Genomic DNA, 21479 nt, shown 5'->3' on the forward strand with positions numbered 1-21479 from the left:
GTGGACCTCAAATAAGATGAAGCTTACTGACCGGAGCACTCCAAGATAATCAGAGCAGAGGAGGCAAGTGTTGGGTTTTTTCCTCAAAACAACCAATTCTGTCACCAACTGGGTGTCCTCTGATTCAATTCAATTCAATATAATTCACTTTTAACACTTGACTAGCGTCAGACTTTGCAGGTTGGAGGTCTCAGTCCAACAAGACTGCCCTCACCATGGAAGTCAGTTGCAAGTATCAGAGCCTCAGGCTACCACACCTCTGACTTGACTATAGAGGCAAGGGGTTCTCACGAACCCCAGGTTCAAAAACTTGTTTGGACAACTCATAAAACTTTGGAAAACTCTTCTGTTTGCCAGTTTACCATATAGGATGTAACTTAGGAATAGCCAAATGGAAGAGATGCACCAGACAAGGTATGGGGTTGGGAGTGCCTACAGAGCTTCCACACTCTTTTCAGACATGTCACCCTCCCAGCATGTCGATGCGTTCACTGACCTAGTGGCTCTTTGAACTGTTTTTCAGAGGTTTTTATGGAGATTTTGCCCCATAAACATGATTTATTGAATCATTGGCCACTGACTGACTCAGTCTTCAGTCCTCTTCCCCTCCCCAGAGGTTGGGCTGGAGCTGAAAGTTCCAAGCTTCTAATGAAATCTTTGTCTTTCTAGTGATCAGCACCCACCCTGAAGCCCTCTAGGGTTCCACCAAGAGTTGCCTCATTAGAGCCAAAAGAAAGTGAAAGTGGCCCAGTTGTGTCCGACTCTTTGTGACCCCGTGGACTGTATAGTCCATGGAATTCTCTAGGCCAAAATACTTGAGTGGGTAGCCTTTCCCTTCTCCAGGGGATCTTCCCAACCCAGGGATTGAGCCCAAATCTCCCGTATTACAGGCAGATTCTTTACCAGCTGTGCCACCAGGGAAGCCCAAGAATACTGGAATGGGTGGGCTATTCCTTCGCCAGTGGATCTTCCCAACCTAGGAATTGAACTGGGGTCTCCTGCATTGCAGGTGGATTCTTTACCAGCTGAGCTACCAGGGAAACCCTTGGAACCAAAGACACTCCTATCAAGTCTATGACTCATATCGCTATCAAGGGTTTTAGAGCTCTGTGTTGGGAAATGGGGACAAAGGCCAAAATACATACATCTCTTTATATCACAGGAAGAGCCTGACACCACGCCTGCCATGAGCAATGCATCACAGCACTCCATGTGTCCCAGCTCAGCCCCTGTGATAATCCATAAGGTAGATACTACCATTACTCTCCTTGAGCAGATGAGGAAACAGGCACAGAGAAGTGAAGTTACTTGCTCAAGGTCAACCACCAGTAAGTGAGAGAGATGAGACCAGACCCTCTGGAGCTGAAGCCCCAAGTGTGTAACAGGTACACTATACCCGGGTGTGTAGTAGCTCTAATTATGTGTCTAATCACCTAGTAGATGGACCAGCCCCAAGACTGCTTCACAACAGTGCTTTTCAACCAGGTGCCACTTTTGCTCCCAGGGGATATTTGGCCATGTCTAGAGATAGTTCTGCTTGTCACAACTGGGGAGGAGGGGTTGCTACTGGGATCTATTGAGTAGAAACCAGGGATGATGTTAAACATCTTAAAATGCACAGGACAGCCCCTATTACAGTTATTGCTCCCAAATGTCAATAGTGTTAAGGCTGAGAACTCTACTTTATAGATCTTCAAACATTTTTCACTGAGTGCCTACCAGAAGAATTCTGAAAAATGTTTACCTTCTTGTACATTTTTAAGTTGACATCTTGACTATTAAAATGGTTGCATTATTCTTTAAATATAAAGAAATCTAAATAACATAGCATTTTCATACCAACCGTCAGTGTACCATCCATTTAAAAACAAATGAACCAGCTTTTCTTTAAGATTCTGGAGTTTTAAAGGCTTCCCAGGTGGTGCTAGTGGTAAAGAACCTGCTTGCCAATGCAGGAGATATAAGAGACATTGCCTAGAGAATCCCATGGACAAGGGAGCCTGGTAGGCTACAATCCACAGAGTCACAAAGAGTCAGATACTACTGAAGCGACTTAGCATGCACATACAAACCTAAGACCAGAAACCATAAATCTCCTAGAGGACAAGGTAGGCAGAACACTCTTTGACATAAATTGTTCCAATATTTTTTTGAATCTGTCTTCTGAAGCAAAGGAAGTAAAAGCAAAAATAAACAAATGGGACCTAATTAAACTGAAAAGCTTTTTCACAGCAAAGGAAACCATTGACAAACCAAAGATTCAACCCATAGAATGAGAAAAAATATTTGCAATTGATATGTCCAATAAGGAGTTTAATATACAAAAATATAAACTACTCCTACAATTTCAAAAAAACAGCCTAAAAACAAAAAGGCAAACAATTTGATTAAAAGATGGGCAGAAGAACTGAATAGACATTTTTCCAAAGAGGAAATGCAGATTACCAATAGGAACATGGAAAGATGCTTAACATTGCTAATCATCAGGGAAATGCAAATCAAAATCACAATGAGAGATCACCTCACACTTGTCAGAAAGACCATCATCATAAAAATAATAAAATAAATGCTGATGAGAGTGTGGAGAAAAGGGAACTTTTATACACTGTTGGTGGGAATGTAAATTGGTTCAGCCATTGTGGAAAACAGTATGACAGTTTCTCATAAAGCTAAAAACAGAACTACCATATGACCCAGAAATTCCACTCCTGGTTATATATCTGGGGAAAAAAAACACTAATTCAAAAAGATACATGCATCCCAATGTTCTTGGCAGCACTGTTTACAGTTGTCAAGATTTTGAAGCAACCTAAGTGCCTGTCAACAGATGAAGGGATAAAGATGTGGTGTACTCCATACATCCAATGGAGTAATATCCAGTTATAAAAAAGAATGAAATTTTGTATTTGCAGCAACATAGATTGACTTGGATGTTATTATGCTAAGTGAAATCAGTCAGAGAAAGGCAAATACAATATGATGTCATTTAAACATGGAATCTAAAAAATACAACAAACTAGTGAACATGATAAAAGAAGCAGCAGCAGACTCACAGATAAGAAGGACAAACTGGAGATACAGTGGTTACCAGTAGGGAGAGGGAAGTGGGGAATAACGATATAAGAAATCAAGAGATACAAACTACTATGTATAAAATAAGCTACATGGATGTATTGTACAACACAGAATATAGCCAATATTTTATAATAACTATAAATGGAGTATAACCTTTAAAAATTGTGAATCACCACATTACACATCTAAAAGTTACATAATATTGTACATCAACTATGCTTCAATTAAAAAATAAAGTATGGAACTTTGCATTCTTTTTTTCTCCATAAACATGTATTTCCAGTTAACTTCCCCTACAGAGTTTATCCTAAGGTTTTACATATGTGTGTGTGTGTGTATGTGTATCTATATATGTGTATAACTGTATATATATTACAGGTATTTGAATATATATATGGAATGTGTTGATCACTTTTTAATACTGATTTTTAACCAAATACATCTATTTATTGAAATATGTAACTAAATATTGTTGTCTTTGACCATAGATCTCCAAGTATAGAAAATGTTTCTTCTGGATTGAATTACTGTTATTACATGATTAACCAATACAATAAAACATATTACCTATTTTTTAGAAATTATTAAAAACGCAAATATTTTTGGGCGTTCATCTATTGATAGAGAGGATGGGACTTTTTTTTTTTTAAATCAGTTAATGCATGGGGAATTCCCTGGCAGTCTGGTGGTTAGAACTCCGAGCTTTCACTGCCAAGGCGAGAGTTCAATCCCTGGTCGGGGAACTAAGATCCCATAAGCCATGTGACGTGGCCAAAAATGAGTTAGTGAATATTTCATACGGCAAGACAAATTAGATGCAACAATCAGAAACCCTGGGAATGGAAAAAGTTTTGTTACAACATCATTCCATTCTTTAAATTCTTCCACATTATCAGTTGACAGTTTAATCAGATTCTCCTTTAAATTTGTCTAAAGCAAACATTAGAGTCATTCACTTCCTCAGTTTCTGGGAAATGTGCCATAAAGATTTGACTAAGATTCCTCATATGACTATTAATTGTACCCCAGACACTTTCTGTGTGGTACTTTGGTTAACCCAAGATACTCAGAATATGTTAGGTCAATTAAAACACTATTCATTTTAATATATCTTCCAGTTTTATATTTTTTGACTTTTTTTTTTATATTGGAGCAATTTGATTAACAATGTTGCATTAGCTTCAAGTGTACAGCAAGTGATTCAGTTATACATGTATCTATTCTTTTTTCAAATTCTTTTCCCATTTAGCTATTACAGAATAGTGAGCAGAGTTCCTTGTGTGGTACAGTATGCCCTTATTGGTTATCTATTTTAAATATAGTAGTGTATATATGTCATCCCAAACTCCCAATTTATCCCTCCCCCTCCCAGTGCTGTATTTTTTATAAAGTGCTTTTATCTTATCACAACATTTAGCTATATTTTCATCAAAACTTTGAACCTTCAAGTTTGATTCGTTTATTTCTGGAAATGTCTGCCATGTAACATAATTGGAAATTCCAGTTTTTTATTGTCAACAAAAGCCTGCAAATAAGACCTGTTTCAGAAAGAATCTGAACCTTGTTTTTCATTTCATATAAGCATGTTATTAGAATGCATTCTGCTAAAAAAAAAAAAAAAAAGAATGCATTCTGCTGACACCCACCTAATTTTTTATTCTTAATTCTGAGAAAGGCAGAGGTATTCATAGATAGATGGATAGGTATGTAGGTAGACTAGATAGATTGACAGATAGACAGACAGAAGCATGGATGAAATCAAGTACTGCTACCTTTTTGATGGCCCTGATGGCAGGGGGCCATCGCACATCCCTGACAGCAGAGAATGTGGTTCATTCTCTGAAGGAAGAGGATGTTCAGCTCCTGCTGCCCCACTGTACAATCAAAGGACAAAGCTCTCCACTTCTAACGCCCTAACAAAATAAATGTATAAGACAGGGAAGGTCCAAAGCCGTCCCTTGGGTTTATAACGCCATGATTAAAAGGAGCTTTGAAAACACCAGTATTTATTGTCCCTCTGTTTGATGCCCCAGGGGTCTTCACACTATAGACTTCAAGAAAGGGCAAGTTTGCCTTTATTTTGTCACAGGGGATAAGAGTGAGGAACTGACCGTGCCTCAACTACTGTGCTTTCTCCGGAAGATGATGTAAAGAGAGAAAACACGGATTCCCTTGAGGCCATCCAAGCCTGTGTTTGTCTTGGAAGGCTTTGCAAGGGCTATGTGTGGGGTCTGAAGACTTCTGCTTAAGACTACCTTGGCTTTTACAATGATTCAAGAAGTCTTGCCTCTGGCTTTATTTTTTTTGTGAAACCTTTCATGTCGTCTTTGTAAAATGCATGACACCACACTGTGTGAAAATAATATAATGTATTTAACCTGGTCCCCCCTGATGGTCTTTTAAGATTTTTTCAATATTTTTTGTGATTACAAGTAATGTTGCAATGAGTAACTCTATGCATACTTCTTGTAGCACAGGTGGGAGAAATTCTGTAGGGTAAATCCTGGATCTGGGATTTGCTGGGTCAAAGGGTATGGCTGGTTTCCATTTTGATAGGCATTGCCCTTTGTAAAACTGCACCTATTGGAGAATTACCTGGCCATCCGGAGGTTAGGACTCAGGCTTTCACTGCCATGGCCCCGGGTGGTCAGGGTATTAAAATCTCGTGGCCAAAAAAAGTATAAGCCAACATTGAAAAACAAAGAAACAAAAACTGCACCTATTTACATTCCCACCACAGTGAATAGGATTGCCTGTTGCCCCTCACTCTGCCCAACACCACATGTTAGCAAACATGTTTGTTTCATCTTTGCCAATAGGAGGGATGAACAGTTATATCCCAAAGTAGTTTTATTTTTCTCACTATGGCTAAGGTCATCATCTTTTCACGTGTTTATATCCCACTGTAATTCCTTTTCTGGGGAATGTTTGCTCACGCCTTTTGATCATTTTTCTGTGGGATTAGTCTTTTTCTTAAATTATATTAACACTACTGAGGAAACTAGCTCTTTTTCTGTCAGAAGCATTGCACATATTTCCCCCCAGTGTATCATTTAAATTCTGACTTTATCTCTGAGTTCTTGTGGGTGTTGTCCAGAAATCTCTAAAGTTTCATGTAGTCAAATTTATCAATCTATTTACGACTTTTGAATTTTATGTCACACTTAGAAAAGCTTACTCTTTTTAATTCTCCCAAGCTTTTTTCCTCTCTCCATATTCTTAGTTTATTTTCTCATTATTTTTAAATCCTTGATTCATCTTGAATTTGTTTGCTATAGAAGTGAAATAGGGGTCTGCCTCTGTGGCCATCAATGGCAGAATCTGAAATATATTTCTTCTGGTTCCTCACACAGAGCTCCTAAAACCCTTGGGATTTCCCTAGTGATACAAGTGTCTTGTCCTTCCCAAGAAGACCCCTCTGGGTTTATGCTAATGAAGTGACTTAGAGTGACTGAGGGTAGGGTCCCTAGATGGGGTCAGGCCTACCTGAAAGACCAAGGGAATAGAGGGATGGACTTTCAGCCCCACCCGCAGGCCTCTGGGAAAGGGTTGGGGGGAGCTGCAGATTAAGCTTTGTAAAAACTCTTGAACAAAGATTTAATAAGCATTAGCATTGATGAACACACCCCGGTTCGGTAATAATGGAAGCCTCTGCATTCAGGACCCTCTGGCCTTACCTTATGTACCTCTTTGGCTATTCTTCTGTATTTTTTGTAATAATCCTTATACTAAACTAGATATGTAAGTAAATGCTTCTCTGAGTTCTGTGGGCCATGCTAACAAATTAATCAAACCCAAGGAGGAGTTCACAGCAACTTCCAGTTTATAGCTGGGCAATCAGAAGCACAGGCTAGCTGGACTGCTTCATCTGAAAAGAAGCCAGTCTTGTGAGGCTGAGCCCTTAGTCTGTGGGGTCTGATGCTATCTCCAGGTAGATAGTGTGAGATTTGAGTTAAATTTGTAGGACAGCCTGTCAGTGTTCACGGAGCACTGGAGAACTGTTTACTGGTCTTGGGGGAAAAAAGATCCATCAGATCACCTCATGGTCCTAACACCATTTATGAAATTATCCTTCTCCACTGGCAGAAAATCCACTTTTAGCACAGGCGTTGTCTTTTCAGTCTGTCTACTGACCTCTCCTGCTTATACCTAGGACTGAGCTATCTTCAGTTCTGCTGGCCCCTATTATTTCCTTTTTTTCTCAGGATTTTCTGGCTCTTTTTGCATACTTAATTCTCATAAGGATTTTGGAATTGGCTTCCTAATTCTCCACAAAATAAAGTTGATATTTTCTTTGCAATCACTTTAAATAAATAACTAAATAGGGAGAACAGACAGCTTTGTAATAATAAGTCCCCCTGTCCAAGAACTTAGGGTTCTTTCCACTCATTCAGTCCTTCTGCAGCACCATTTTGAAATGTCGTGGAATAGCTCCTGGTTTGCCTGGGAGCAGCTATAGCTAGAGCATGCCTCATTGTTCAGTGGGCGCAGGTCACACTGCTCCCCAGGCTAGGAGGACCTTTGGGGAGGGCTGGTTGGGCAATTTCACAGCTGAGGGAAGGACAACTGGCCACTTGACCCATCTTCCCTGAGCTTGTCCCAGCAGCTGTCCCTTCTCTGGACTTGCGACATTCGTGACTTGATTAAACCTCACCTCTGCAGAAGCATCTGGGGATAGACAAACAACAGTTCTCCGGGTCCTGGGTCGGGCATTGTCTCCTTTCATATCACCCAAGACCTGTCACAGGGAAGCCAGGGGACCCATTGGCTTGGGCCACATAGTCATGAAAGGACTCAAATCAGCATTTCTCACCCCATCATCAACTGAGGTGAATCATAGAAGCATACTGAGAAACTAAAAGAAGATATTCACCAGAAAACTTTGAGTCGCATTATTAGACCTCATGCCAACAAAACACTATGAATGTCACAGAAACCAGGAAACTAACTTGTGAATTGCATGCCTGCTTTTGCCATGTATAAAGGAACGCTAAAGAGATTAAGCCCATATATTCTGAGTGACACTTAGCTATCACTCAAACCATAATTGGTTTAATGCTCTGTGTTTTACCAAAAACTTTATCACCAAAAGTTATATCACTTTACCACCAAAATTCTGCATTTTAGCATAGAAGTACTTCAAATCTTGTATTTTTTGTATACAGAGAGGTATGCATGCATGCATGCATTCTCAGTTACTCACTCGTGTCTGACCCTTTGCAACTCCATGGACTGTAGCCCACTGGGCTCCTCTGTCCATGGGATTTTTCAGGCAAAAATACTGGAGTGGGCTGCCATCTTCTTCCCCAAGGTATCTTCCCCACCCAGGGACTGAACCCATGTCTCCTGTGTTACAGGTGGTACCCTGTATTGGAGGCAGATTCTTTACTTACTGAGCCACAGGTACTGTCTTGTATTTTTGTGCTAGAATGAAGAGTAAACATATCATTTCTGCAGTGCTGTTTGGTATAACTTCTTTGTTTCGTGTGTCAGAGGCCTCCAGAATGAAAAGTTTTGCAGGGCTCTCTCGAAGACAGAGAAGCCTGTCAGTATTAGCATCTTGCCTTTTGACCCTGGGCTTAAGGGAATCAGGGTTTAAGTCTTGTCTCAACTCACATAACAATTTCCTTCCGTGTCTGATCCAGCATCATGTACTGTGTCCACTCCTGTTGAGTCTCGTATGTCTTAGACTGATCCACGATCTTTTGGAACATTGTCCTTTTCCTACAAAAAACACCAGTTTGTTAAAGGAGCACATATTAGAATAAGGCAACCCCTGGCCTTCTAATGTTGGGTGTTTCAGAGGCTAATTACGGTAACGTAATTTTTAAAAAGAAAGGTGAAAAGAACCAATGCCTGGGAGTGAAGACCTAGGTTCTAACTCAGACTTTACCATGGGTTTATTATCTGATCTTAACTAATCTTCCCCCAGTCTCAGTTTCCCCATCTGTATAACAGGGTAAGATTATCTAACTCAGAGCTGTAGTGAGAATGGATGTGTCCATAGCGCAAGTGTGGTACCTGGCACAGAATACTCACTAAATCAATTAGAACTGTGGTGTTCATTATTTTTATAATCATCAGTATTCTTTTTTGTTTGTCTGTGCCTTCCAGCTTGCAGGATCTTATTTCCCCTACTAGGGACAGAACCTGGGCCCATGGCAGTAAAATCCCCAAGTCTTAACCACTGGAAACTGGGAGGGAATTCCCTAATCACTTTTATTCTTAAAATGAGAAGAAACACCAACTTGAAATACAAGGCAAGGTCTGTAGCAATGATCGCGATGTCCATCATGTGGATTGCATGCTCGTGCTGCCTGCGATTGAGGTTCTGAAAGATATTTAGGCTCTAAAGAGAAAATGGAGGGAAAAAAGTGATGTGAGAAGGAGAGAAGGGAGAAGTGATCCTGGCAGTAAAGTCATTCAATTCCCGATGGCTGCCCCAGGTGACCAGAGAGACAGCCCAGGCCAATGCCTGGCTACACTCAGGCTTCTTGTGAGATGGGGACTCCTTCTCAGGCCCCAAAGCCAGTGCAGAGGGCCCTCATCCTACCTCATCTCTCAACAGTGTTTTACCAAACTCCAAGTGGTGTCTTTCCAAGATGGAGGACCCATGAAGCTTGGCCAATGGGTTCTGGGATCTGAATGAGGAGAAAGAGACACACAGAGAAAGGATTAACATGGAATGGCTGAGATGAAGGTTAAAGACATCATCCACTCCTGTCACCTCCTAATTCTGCAGGTAGAGAGGTTGATGTGCAGGAATAAGAAGGGACTTGTCACACAGTACAACGGTGAGAAATAGGACTAGATAGCAGGTGTCCTGGCTCTCATACTTTAACTTTCTCCATAACTAACTCTAGGCCTCTTTGGGGACATGGCCTCCCTAGAAGTTTGGACCATTATCTCCAGAAAAAGACACAAACACAATGCCACATGCAGTTTTACAAACCCATCCCCATAGCCATCCATGGACCCTGGCACTTGGCCAGTACTTTACTTTTTTTTTTTTTCCCAAAGCCAGTACTTTAAAGATCGCCAAGCCCCAGATCTTCCAAGCCTGATTCTGAGAGGTCACTGGATTCCCACAAGCAACATGTTCATTCACGTCTTTATTCAATAAACATTTGCTAAGCCCTTGTTGTGTGCCAAGCACTGAGATCAGTACTTCGTCTTCTACAAGGTAAAACGTAAACATAATCTCTAACCTTGGAGCAGCAGGCAAAAAGTGAGAAGACTCACAGAAGCATGACTTACAGTCTGTGGGCCCTGGGCAGAGCCTGGGTATTACACTAGTCCCTGCTCTGCCCAGTCCACATGGTGGTCATGAGGGTCCCCCGAGACCATGGTTCATGGCCCCTACTTCAGAGACTATCTAGAATATAAGCTCTGTGAGGTCAGGGACTGTGTCTGGTTTGTTCACCATGGAACCACCTTTGCCTAACATAGGGCCTACCACACTGGCCTTTTGCACATTATAAACCCAAGGTGAATAAATGAATCATTAGCAGTTACTAACACCTTGGCTTAAATTAGTTCAGTAGGTAGGAGAGGAAGGAGCAGAGTGAGAAAGTTTAATATATTTCCTGTTGCTGCTCTAAAAAATCACCACAAACTTAAATGGTTTAAAACAATAAAAATTTAGTGTCTTCCAACTCTGGAGTTCAGAAGTCTAAAATGATCTGAAGAGCTGCTTTCCTTCTGGAGGTTCTAGAGGAGAATGTTTCCTTGCCTTTTCTAGCCTCTTCTTTCTTCTCTTCTTTCTTTTTTCGCTCAGTCATGTCTGACTCTTTGTGACCCCATGAATCGCAGCAAGCCAGGCCTCCCTGTCCGTTCCTCTTTCAGTATCTTATCATTTTGCCTTCTCATACTGTTCATGGGGTTCTCAAGGCAAGAACACTGAAGTGGTCCCTAATTCCTTGGCTTGTGACCCATCCTCCATCTTCAAAGCCAACAGTGTAGCATCTTCTGTCCTCCCTGAGTTCCTACCTCCTTCTTACAGGGACCCTCCTAACTAACTATTTGGGGTCCACTTGGATAACCCAAGATAATCCCTATATTTCAACATCCTTAATCATGTTTATGAAGTTTCTTTTGAATGTAAGGCAACATATCCCCTGGCCCCAGGCACTGGGGCGTGGACATATTTAAGCTTCATTATTCTATCACAGGAGTTTACCCAGAACCAAAGGGTAGGAGGAAGTGGGAAGCTGTGGACTGTGGGAATTCCCCACGGCAAATGAGTCTGTCTAAGACCCATTCAGATCTAGGTAATCAATCCCAGAGGCAGGAGGTAGAGAGAAGGGCCAGTAAGGGCTGACTCACTTCATCTGGTAGAGATTGTTAGTGCCTCTGTGGTCAATGTCATGGCAGAAGGCGGCGGTGACCATGGCCAAGGCCTCCAGGTCTGTGAAGTATCGCTTCAGCTTTCCGGTCTGGAAGGGCAGTCAGAGATGCTACTCACTCCTTTTGTGTGGGGCTTGGAAGCAGGACTGAGAGAGCAGGAGTAAGGGGGAGGGCCTGGAGCTTGGAAACACAGGGCTGGTCTTGGCTCGACCCCTGGGCCACAGGATGGCCAGACGTTTGCCAGGACTGAGGTGTGGATGTGGGACTCTCTCTGCTAGAACTGGGCAGTCCAGACCAAGGTGACGGTGGGTCGTTTTACTCCGGAGTCACCTTCGCTGGTCCCACCTCCCTCTGCCCCTTAAAGTGGAGGGCGTCAGACTGGATGATTGCTGAGAAACAGACAGCCCTGGACTTTGAGGATTTAGACGGTGTTGGAACATGTCCAGACTGGTAAAACAAACCTTCCAAACCTGGTCTACTGGTTCAAACACAGCTCAGAAGAATTTTTCCCTGGGTGTCCTCACTTAACTCCTTGTTTGTGCCGGGTGTTGGAGTCAAGCGGGGAAAGAGCCCCGAGGAGGTGCCGCTGACTCGTGACTCTAAGACATAAATCACATCTAAGCGGTGTGTTTTTCACCTTCGGAGGCAGCCTGGCTAGAATTCCTGCCCCCAGGCCCCTGTGCTTTCTCTGACCTGACCATTCCAGCCACGAGGGAAAGGAATGAGGATGGGGACACAGGGCAAGGGCAAAGATTTGTGTCATAACCTGGATGGGAAAACACTTTTAAGTGAAATATAAAAACTCCAAACCTTCTGAGACAAAATGACTCACACATATACACATAGGTATGTCCAACCAAGGACATAATAGCGTTGTTTGTAATAGTGAAAGATCAAAAGCAATCCTCATGTCAACAATAGGGGAGCTAGGTAAAGAAAGTGTTGTCTACTTAAACAACGCAAAATACTATGAAGTCATAAAATTAGATCATGGATAAGCCTTGAAGATATTATGCCAAGTGAAATTAATCAGACACAAAAGGACAAATACTGTATGATTCTACTTAGGTGAGGTACCTATAAGAAAGGAAATTCATAGAGACTGAAAAAGTAGAATGCTGGCCCCCAGGGGCTGGAGACTGAGGAAATGGGGAGTTGTATTAATGTTGTTGTTTAATGGAGACAGGGTGTCTGGGAAGTTGGAAAAGTTCTAGAGATGGAGAGTAGTGATGGTTGCACAATACTGTGAACGTACTTGATGCCACTGAATTGTGTACCTAAAAAGGGCTTAAATGGTAGATTTTAGGTTATATATGTTTTACCACAATAAAAAATATATATAGAAAAATGTGATTGATATATTTACATATTATCAAATAAAAAAGCATACTATAGAATCATATTATTTAATTATATATTAAATTATAAATAAAATAAATTTTGTGTATGTGTGTGTGAACAAATCTATCTCGATGCTTCTAGAAGGAAATCTGGAAGGAGCTGTGCCATAGTTTTCTCCAAATACCGGCTTGGGGGGTGGGAGTAGAATACTGGCTTTCTTTCACTTGTTATTTTACATACTTCTCTCTTCTTCGAATCCATTTATGCTAAGCATGTACTCTTGTTGTCTATTTTTGAAAAAGGCAATAAGTGGAAGAATGACGCCGCTGCTGCCTGGGGAGCTGCACCGAGGTGCCCAGGGCAGCGGGAGCCCCTAGCAGCCCGAGGTCCCTCCCACCACGCCGCTGGGTCCCACTCTTCTCGTACCACCAGCAAGGAGAACATGGTCTGCCCCACGTTGAAGCCGTGCCGCCAGTTGTGGTAGGTGATCCTGCGGTAGCCCTTACTCAGGGAATACATGAAGCGCACCAGGGCCTGCGAACACACACACAGCTCACTGTGAGGCGGCAGCACCGCGCTGGGGTGGGCGTTGCGGGGGCGCCTGCCTGCCTGAGACCCCCGTGTTCCAGTTCCCACACTGGACCACAAGTGGGCGCTAGCAATGGATGCACTGAGACTGAGAGCACTTTCAAACGGCTGGATACTATGACACTGGACGTGGTTATGAAACAAGGTCCTGGGAGAAGCTTGCAGGAACTGTAGGAGAGAAAACCAAAGGCGTGTTGAAATCAGTGGTCCTCAAACTTGAGTGCATCTCTGCGTCGCTGCGGGGTGCGGGAAGGTCTTGTTAAAACAATTTCTGATTCCTCACAGCCAGTGGAGAGAGGAGGGGGAGAGAGAGAGTGTATGTATGGGTGTTGGTGGACCCGTGCCGGCATTGATCCTTTTCCAGGTGATACTGATGTGGTTTAAAGCACAGTTAGGACTGCTGCTTTAATCAAAGAAGTCTGGGAAATTCTGCACACAATACATCCCCAGCTCCACCTTTTCTGTCCATCCCCATGCCTCTAGATGCACAGCACACCTAAGGAATCCTGCAGGGGAAAAAAGCCCTGTCTAAACGGATTTAACACACATTTCCCACCCTGTTGAACTGTAGGAACTTTTTTTTTTTTGCATCGCTTTTATCCACAACCTTCAAAACTCAGTACCTCAGAACCTACCTTGAGAAACATCATGGTTCAGAGGAACCATGTGTCTCTTTTCTGGTAAATGACTCATCTGTGTGATGTGACTAATGCTTTGAATCTTAAAAGCTGAGAGTACACTTTTTCTAAGGCAGTTTACAGATTGAGGTGTTTTGTTTGTTTGTTTTTTAAGCAAGCAAGAAAGGAAGGGGAAAAAAGGGAAACCAAAGGTTTGTTTCAACCTCACCTCCTGAGGAATGTGAAATTTATCCACCACTTTGAGCTCATAGTACATCTGTATTCCACATTTCACCAGCTCAAGTTCCGTCAGGGGCAGATCGCTGAAGTGGAATTTATTAATTTCATATTTGTCTGCATCTGGCAGCTCTCCTTGCTGTATGAAACATGGAGTCAAGTCACTGGGGCCCATGAGGAATTCCTTGGTCCCTCCCTCAGCCCACCCCGCACCAGCCCTGTCCCTGATCTGAGTCTGCTGGAAGGATCAGAGCAGAGTGGCAAGGGTCACACTTGGCAGAGATGCTCCCCACACATGCTTGGGGGCACGCACGCCCTGCGCTTGTAACAGGTCAGGACCAGTGATGCTGCCCAGCTCACCAGGATCTCAGCCAGTTCTTCTTCCTCGCATTCCCATGGCTCCTTCCCATATACCTCTCTGGTTTTCTGCCAGGGCCCGAAAGAGCAGAGAAAAACATTAGTTTACTACATCTGAGGTCAAAGTATGTCTCTACTTTTCCATTTCCTTTTCTCTTCTTCCTCCAAAGTTCTTGCAACAGAGCTGCCAACTCAGGGAGGCTGCCATTCAGCATTTATTGCCAAGTAAATTCAAGGTCATGGGATTTGGAGTCATGGAGTCCTGCGTGCAAATTCAGGCTCTACCAATTGGATCCCTCATTCCTCATCTGAAAAATGGGGATACTAACAGTACTTAACTGGCAGATTAAAATTAGATTATCCAAAGTCATTTTAAAAAATGTATATGAAATTAAAATAATGCATGTAAATCACTGACAGCAGTGCTTGGTATATAGTGAGTGCTAGGATTAAATAATGCTGTTGATATTCTTACTGTTTTTATTACTAACTGGGAGTCTGGAGGTCCCGCTCATGGCCCTGGCTTTTCCTCTTACTATGTGACTTGAGCCAAGTTCCTTCCCCTCTGGTCCTATTTCCTCTGTGTTACAGGGGGAGAGGAACTTGGACCCAATAACTTGTTCCAGATTTCTTGATCTAGAGCAGAGTCTACCTACTTGTAACTGGTTCACTATGCCTCCATAGGGTCTACATATCCATCATGTTCCTTAAAATTGTGGACTGAGACAAGCAAACCATTAACCAGTTCATCCAAACTAGATATTTTCTTCTTTGAATTTCTCAGTTATTGAGATCAAAATGATCTGATTTGTTGTGATATCTTTCCAGCTTAAGAAATGCCCTCTGAACACATTGGCTTATATTTTTCAACTTGTACAGTGCATAAACCCAACAAGTCTTGGAAACTCAGCTGGTCATCATATCTAATGCTCTTTGGTTAATTCAGTTTGCTTCTAAAACCTTGATCTTTATGAGTCCAAAATTTCAGGAATGGTGGATTGCTGATTCTCACATATCATGGAAAGCCTGTCATCCCATTTCCCGCCCACGTGGGACTCTCCTCTATAGCATCCTTGATATGTGCTCATCTAGCCTGTGTTGCAATATTTCCCATGACAGGGTGCTCACTACCTTCCAAGGAAGCCCTTTCATAACGGTGATAATTTGTTCATTATCCTGATAAATGTTAAATGAAAACTATTTAGTGAGTTGTGTGATTTTGGGGATAACTTCCTTCCCCCTTCTGGGCCTCAGTTTCTTCATGTCTACAATAGGGTGAAAATCCTTACCCTGCCCATCTTACTGGGCATCATAGGTTTGAAATACCGGATATACTCTCTAACGATGAAGCTATGTGATGGCTTCCTGCCAACGTCTGACCCTACCCTCTGAACTATTTCTTTGCTCAGAAAGTTTGACCTTCTAAGGCAGGTCTGATCCTGCCTCTGTAATTTAGAGCAAGACTCTCTGAGCCTCCATCTTCTCAGCTATAAAATAGGTGTGGTTAGCTGACCTCATGGAGGGAGGCTCTGAGCAACTGACCATTGTCCATTGGTCTGACAGATAGAGCTTCCTCTCAGAGTGGGAATTGTGGTTGGTGACTCCATCTCTAGTACCAACCAAGTCAGCCCTGAACACAGAGGAAAATGGAGTTTCTAGAGCTGTTAAGCCACAACAGGGTTTTAAGACTGAGGTAACCCTCAGAGGGACAACTGTTCCCAGAACAGCCTTTTCTTGAGGAGAAACAGGGAAAAACCACTACCCACCAAGATTGTCTGGATTTCTTCATTGTCACACTTCACATGGTATTTCACCATGTCTTGGAAAATATCCTTCCTGTTTTCAAGTTTGTTCATCAACTCATAAGTGTCAGGATTTAAGACAGACCAGCCCAAGAACTGAGCCAAAGACTGAAAGGAAAGAAAGGAAGAATCAGAGGAAGAACATTCCGGTCTGGTCCTTTCTCTGTAACTTGGGGCAACACCCTTAGCCTCCATCTTCTCAGCTATAAAACAGGTGCGGTTAGCTGTGTGCTGGCCTCCTCAAAGGGATGCTGTGAGGATAAGATGAAATGATGGCTGAGAATACACTGTGAGTAAAGCTCTAGCGCCAAGTGTCATCCTCATGCATAACAACTTCACAAAAAGGGAATGTGTTGTCCCTATGTGGGGACAGAGGATATAAATGAACTCTGTGTTTTTTGCTCAACTTTGCTGTGAACCTAAAGCTTCTCTAAAAGGTAAAGTTTGTTAATTTTTAAAGAAGGGAATATAGATTTCTTTGGCAACCAAGGCAGTGCAGAAGGAGAGCCAAACATAAATGTTGAATCAGGAAAGAATCTACAAGGTGAGCCCCTATCCCTCCTGGGCTGGGGCAGCAGCATGCTAGGTTCCTACCACATGACTCTGGAAGTCCCATGTTCAGAGTCACCTCTGAATCCCACATCCAGAGGCCTCCTTAAAAACCATACCTCCATGAGAGTCTCATCCATTTCATCAAAGGGTTTCCCATCTTTGCGATTGTAAAACGTGGCCACCCCAACAATTTCTTCCTTCTTGTTCACAATTGGCATAGAAAGGACGTTTTTAATCATCCATCCAGACTCATCCAGAGGCTCTTTCTGCAAGAGAAGAGCCAGAATAAGTTGCCCGGGTACCAGGCTACAGAAACATCCATGACGGATTTCATGCTGTGTTGTGACCTTGCTTGGCTGAGGGGGTGGCAGGAGGTTAGACCTTGTTGGATTATGCCTGGTTTTAGTCACCAAATGCCACGAACCGTTTGCCCATCTGGTGGGAGCTCCATAAGCCAAATAGCTATACTGTTTACATTCCTAAGATATCAGGGCCGTTATGTGCCAGGCAGTGAGTTGTGTGTTGCTGGCTCTAAGGATGCCCACAAACAGTACAGGGAGGCAGTGTTTCCCTTTCAGATACAGGAGCTGACTGTGGAGGACTGGCTTAGCAGGGGCCCCGGTGATACGTGTAACTTTGAACTCATCAAGTAGATATAACCTGCACCTTTTGACTGCTGATCTGCCTGTCTGTGTTCCTTTTGGCACGTCATTTTATCTCCATGGGCCTCAATTTTCTCATCTATACATGGGGATAGTAGTAAGAGTATGTGTCTCATGGGACAAATGAGAAAATAGAGGTGAAATTTCTTGGTCAATTAGAAGGTGCTCTTTGTGCGTCATTTCCTATTTGAGCCTCACTTCCATCATCTATAAAAATGGGAATAACTAGACTAGATACTTTCTAGGCTCTTTTCCCACTGATTTGTTAAAGATTTATCAAGGGTTTTACAATGTACAAGAGCTAGAATCTGAGGAAACCAAGGCAAGTAAGGCACAGGTGTTGTTCTCAAGTTGCCCATCATCTGGAAGGCAAGGAGGAGGCCATCAGATGGCATGCAGGAAGTTCTCTAAGGTACTGTGGGAGCCAGGGAAGGGAAGGAAGTCAAGAACGGTTTCCTGGAGTTGGAGAGTCTTCCAGCTCAGAAGTTCCAAGGTTTTGAAGGTGGCAAGATGATGGTTATTATTATTTTTGTAACACTGGAACTTAGCACCTGTGAGGAAAGTGACCCCAGAGGGATGCAGTACATAGTCCAAAGGGCGCCAGGCTGTCAGTCAGGAAACTTGAGTTTACGGCATGCCTTCCTCCCCACCCTCTTCCTCACCTTGGGGGAGTCCCTTCCCTTTGAAGGCCCTGATAAGGAGGCAGATTTTATCAAGAGTGAAATGGAAAAGCATTAAAAATTTTTAAGGAGAGAAGTTATTTGAGACAACCTATGTTTTTTTAAAACATCACTTGGGCTTCTTTGTGGAGATAGAAGACTATGATCTAAAAACAAGGTCAGATTTGGTTCATGAATATGAGTAAACTATAATCAGATGACTTGGGTAAAGACCAAGTTCTCTTTTGGTTATAATCATCGTAGCAACTCTCAGCAACAATCTGCCTTGTCATACTGATATGGTCAACATCACAACACAAGACACACAGTTTTAACCTTGGAAGGATAGTCTCTCTAAGGTCTTTCATAATGCTCTTTAAGGAGTACACACATAAGCCACTAATTTTTATGAGTCATTTTCATTTCCTTCTTCGTTATTTTCTGACCGCTTATGATTTGTTTTCCGTATACCTAGCATGCTAAACTCAAAATATTGACAGGGCACCTGCAGCTGAAGATGTTAAGAAAGATAAGCCACAACCTTTGACCTAAGAAAGCCAATATTTTACCCAGAAGAATTAGCCTAAAAGGCAAGGAAGGAACATAAAATATGAGGTAAGGGAAATGGAGTGACGAAGACAAACTCCTTGGCACGGCCTTCCAGGCCCTGTGTTACCTGGCCTGTCTCCCTCTCTAGAATTTCCTCCTGCCACTGTCCCCTCAGGCTCAATGATCTACTCTGGTTCCTTCCACAAGCCTGCTCTTTCCTGCAATCCTCTCTCCATTTTTACTGCCCAAACATAATTTCTCAAGGACACATTCCTTGATTCCTTCCAGATGAACTCAGGCCCCCCTGAGATTCCCTCCTCTACCCTTCTCCTGGCCAGCACTCCATATGTCTCTCTCCCCAAGAGATCATGAGCTCCTGGCAAACCTAGACCATGCCTGTCTGGTCCACCTCTGTAGCCAGTGTAGCACTGGGCCAATGCCTGGCCCAGACCGTGCCCTCCACAAACATTTTTTTAAAAAAGACACACAGACAACATCAAATGGAATACTAAACAAGATTCTGTGATCATCTTAAGGAGACAGAAATGATACTCAGCCAGGGGAAGCAGAATAAAAGTTCATAAAAGTTTCATAGTATTGAGTCTGTCATTGAAGGGCAGAGGGCATCTGGGCAAGAGATGGTGGTGAGGGAGAGAACTGGGCAAGAGATGGTGGTGAGGGAGAGAACTGCATAAGCAAAGGTCCCGAGGCCAGAAAGCAAAGGCTATAAACCTTAAAACCAAATGGAACCTTGGCATTTACCAAATTAATTCTCTCCCCACTTCCATTGGCACATGACTTTTTTCCACTCACATTTTCACTTTATTGAGATTGCTTCCCAATAAAGTAGATGGATTCTAATGTGTTCTAATCCTCCTTGGGGGGGGAAATACCATATAACTAAGAGAGCAAATGAAAAATGACTTACCTGGAATGCAAAAAAGTCCTCCGCAGGCGCATTCATGATGTTGCAAATCTGAAAGCCATGGAGAGGAATAATGGAGTTTTGATTAGACTCGATAGAGTACACAATGAGGGCACTGGGCATGCTATTTTCAAAAATACCACATCCTTGCCCACGGCATTCACATTCTTTTCATTAGGTAGACGTGCTCAAGATGGTTTTGAATTATTAACTGAGGTTACCAAACAGGAAAGCTGCCTTATAAACATGACTTCTTACCATTTGCTTTACTTCTGAGTCATTTCTAAGCTTTGAGAAAGTTAAGGCTACAATTTGTCATTTTTAATAGCTGTATAGTGTCCTATTTTCTTTTTTTACATTAGCTTTTTTTTCATATTTCATTTTTTAAGTTATACATATCCATACACCTATTCTTTTTCAGATGCTTTTCCCATATAGGTTATTACAGAGTATATGTAGAGTTCCCTGTGCTATACAGTAGATCATTGTTGATTATCTATTTTATATATAGCAGAGTATACATATTAATCTGAACCTCCGAATTTATCCCTCCTCTCCCCCTGCCCCCGCTACCTTCCCCCTTTAGGTAACAGTAAGTTTATTTTCTAAGTCTGTGAGTCTGTTTCTGTTTTGTATGTAAGTTCACTTGTGTCTTTTTCTTTAGATTCCATACATACCTGATAGCATGTGCTTTGTAGATATCACATACAATCACTTATATGTGGAATCTAGCTTATTGTTTGTAGACTTTTTGATGATGGCCGTTCTGATCAGTGTAAGGTGATAACTTCATTGTCGTTTTGATTTGCATTTATCTAATAATTAGTCATGTTGAGCATGTGTTTTTGGCCATCTGTATGCTTTCTTTGGAGAAATACCTATTTAGAATCTTCTGCCTAGTTTCTGATTGGGTTGTCTTTTTTTTGGGGATATAGATCTGTATGAACTTTTTGTAAATTTTAGAGATTAATCTTTTGTTGGTTACTTTGCAAATATTTTCTCCATTCTATGGGTTGTCTTTTTGTTCTGTTTGTGGTTACCTTAGCTACACAAAAGCTTTTAAGTTTAATTAGGTCTCATTTGTTTATTTTTGCTTTTATTTGCATTTCTCTAGGAGGTGGATCTAAAAAGATATTGGTGTGATTTATTTCAGAGAGTGTTCTGCCTCTGCTTTCCTCTAGGAGTTTTATAGATTCTGGTCCTACATTTAGGTCTTTAATTCATTTTGAGTTTATTTTTGTACGTGGTATTAGAGAATGTTTTAATTTCACTCTTTTACACATAGCTGTCCAGTTTCCCAGCACCACTTATTGAAGAGGCTGTCTTTTCTCCATTGTATATTTTTGCCTCCTTTGTTGTAGATTAGTTGGCCATAGCTTATGGGTGTATTTCTGGACTTTTTCTCCTATTCCATTGATCTATAAGTCTGTCTTTGTACTGACACCATACTGTTTTGGTTACTGTAGCTTTATAGTAAGGCGTCCCATTTTCTTTCCCCCTTTTGTTCAGGAATGGATTATGTCCAGTTTTTTTTTAATTAATATAAATAATGCTACCATAAACATTTTTGAAATGATTATATTTGTTTTGCCGGGCAAGTCTTTTTCCTTGTGGTATAAATGTCACAGCAGATGAAGAAACAAAAAGTGCTGTAGCTCTGGTAGGATGTTGCAAAATTTCTCTCCTGACAACTAGGCCAGTTTACTCTACTGCGCCAGTGATACTTATCTGATCCCTCCAGAGCCCTGCCCACGGGGCCAGTGTTCAGA

General features: G+C 42.1%; 1 protein-coding gene across 1 annotated transcript in view; it reads right to left on the reverse strand.

The window, feature by feature from the left end:
* The window catches only part of PDE6A (phosphodiesterase 6A), a 74646-nt gene that overhangs the window by 14191 nt on the left and 38976 nt on the right, over positions 1 to 21479 (reverse strand). Inside the window, exons 8-17 of the mRNA XM_043913260.1 lie at positions 19714 to 19761; positions 17032 to 17181; positions 16328 to 16471; positions 14565 to 14630; positions 14197 to 14343; positions 13189 to 13296; positions 11401 to 11510; positions 9629 to 9716; positions 9324 to 9424; positions 8692 to 8799 (exon numbers count right to left, since the gene is read on the reverse strand). Of these exons, the coding sequence (XP_043769195.1) occupies positions 8692 to 8799; positions 9324 to 9424; positions 9629 to 9716; positions 11401 to 11510; positions 13189 to 13296; positions 14197 to 14343; positions 14565 to 14630; positions 16328 to 16471; positions 17032 to 17181; positions 19714 to 19761 (1070 nt within the window). The remainder of the gene's footprint in view (positions 1 to 8691; positions 8800 to 9323; positions 9425 to 9628; positions 9717 to 11400; positions 11511 to 13188; positions 13297 to 14196; positions 14344 to 14564; positions 14631 to 16327; positions 16472 to 17031; positions 17182 to 19713; positions 19762 to 21479) is intronic.

This window comes from Cervus elaphus, chromosome 9, assembly GCF_910594005.1.
Source record: "Cervus elaphus chromosome 9, mCerEla1.1, whole genome shotgun sequence".
Classification (NCBI taxonomy): domain Eukaryota; kingdom Metazoa; phylum Chordata; class Mammalia; order Artiodactyla; family Cervidae; genus Cervus; species Cervus elaphus.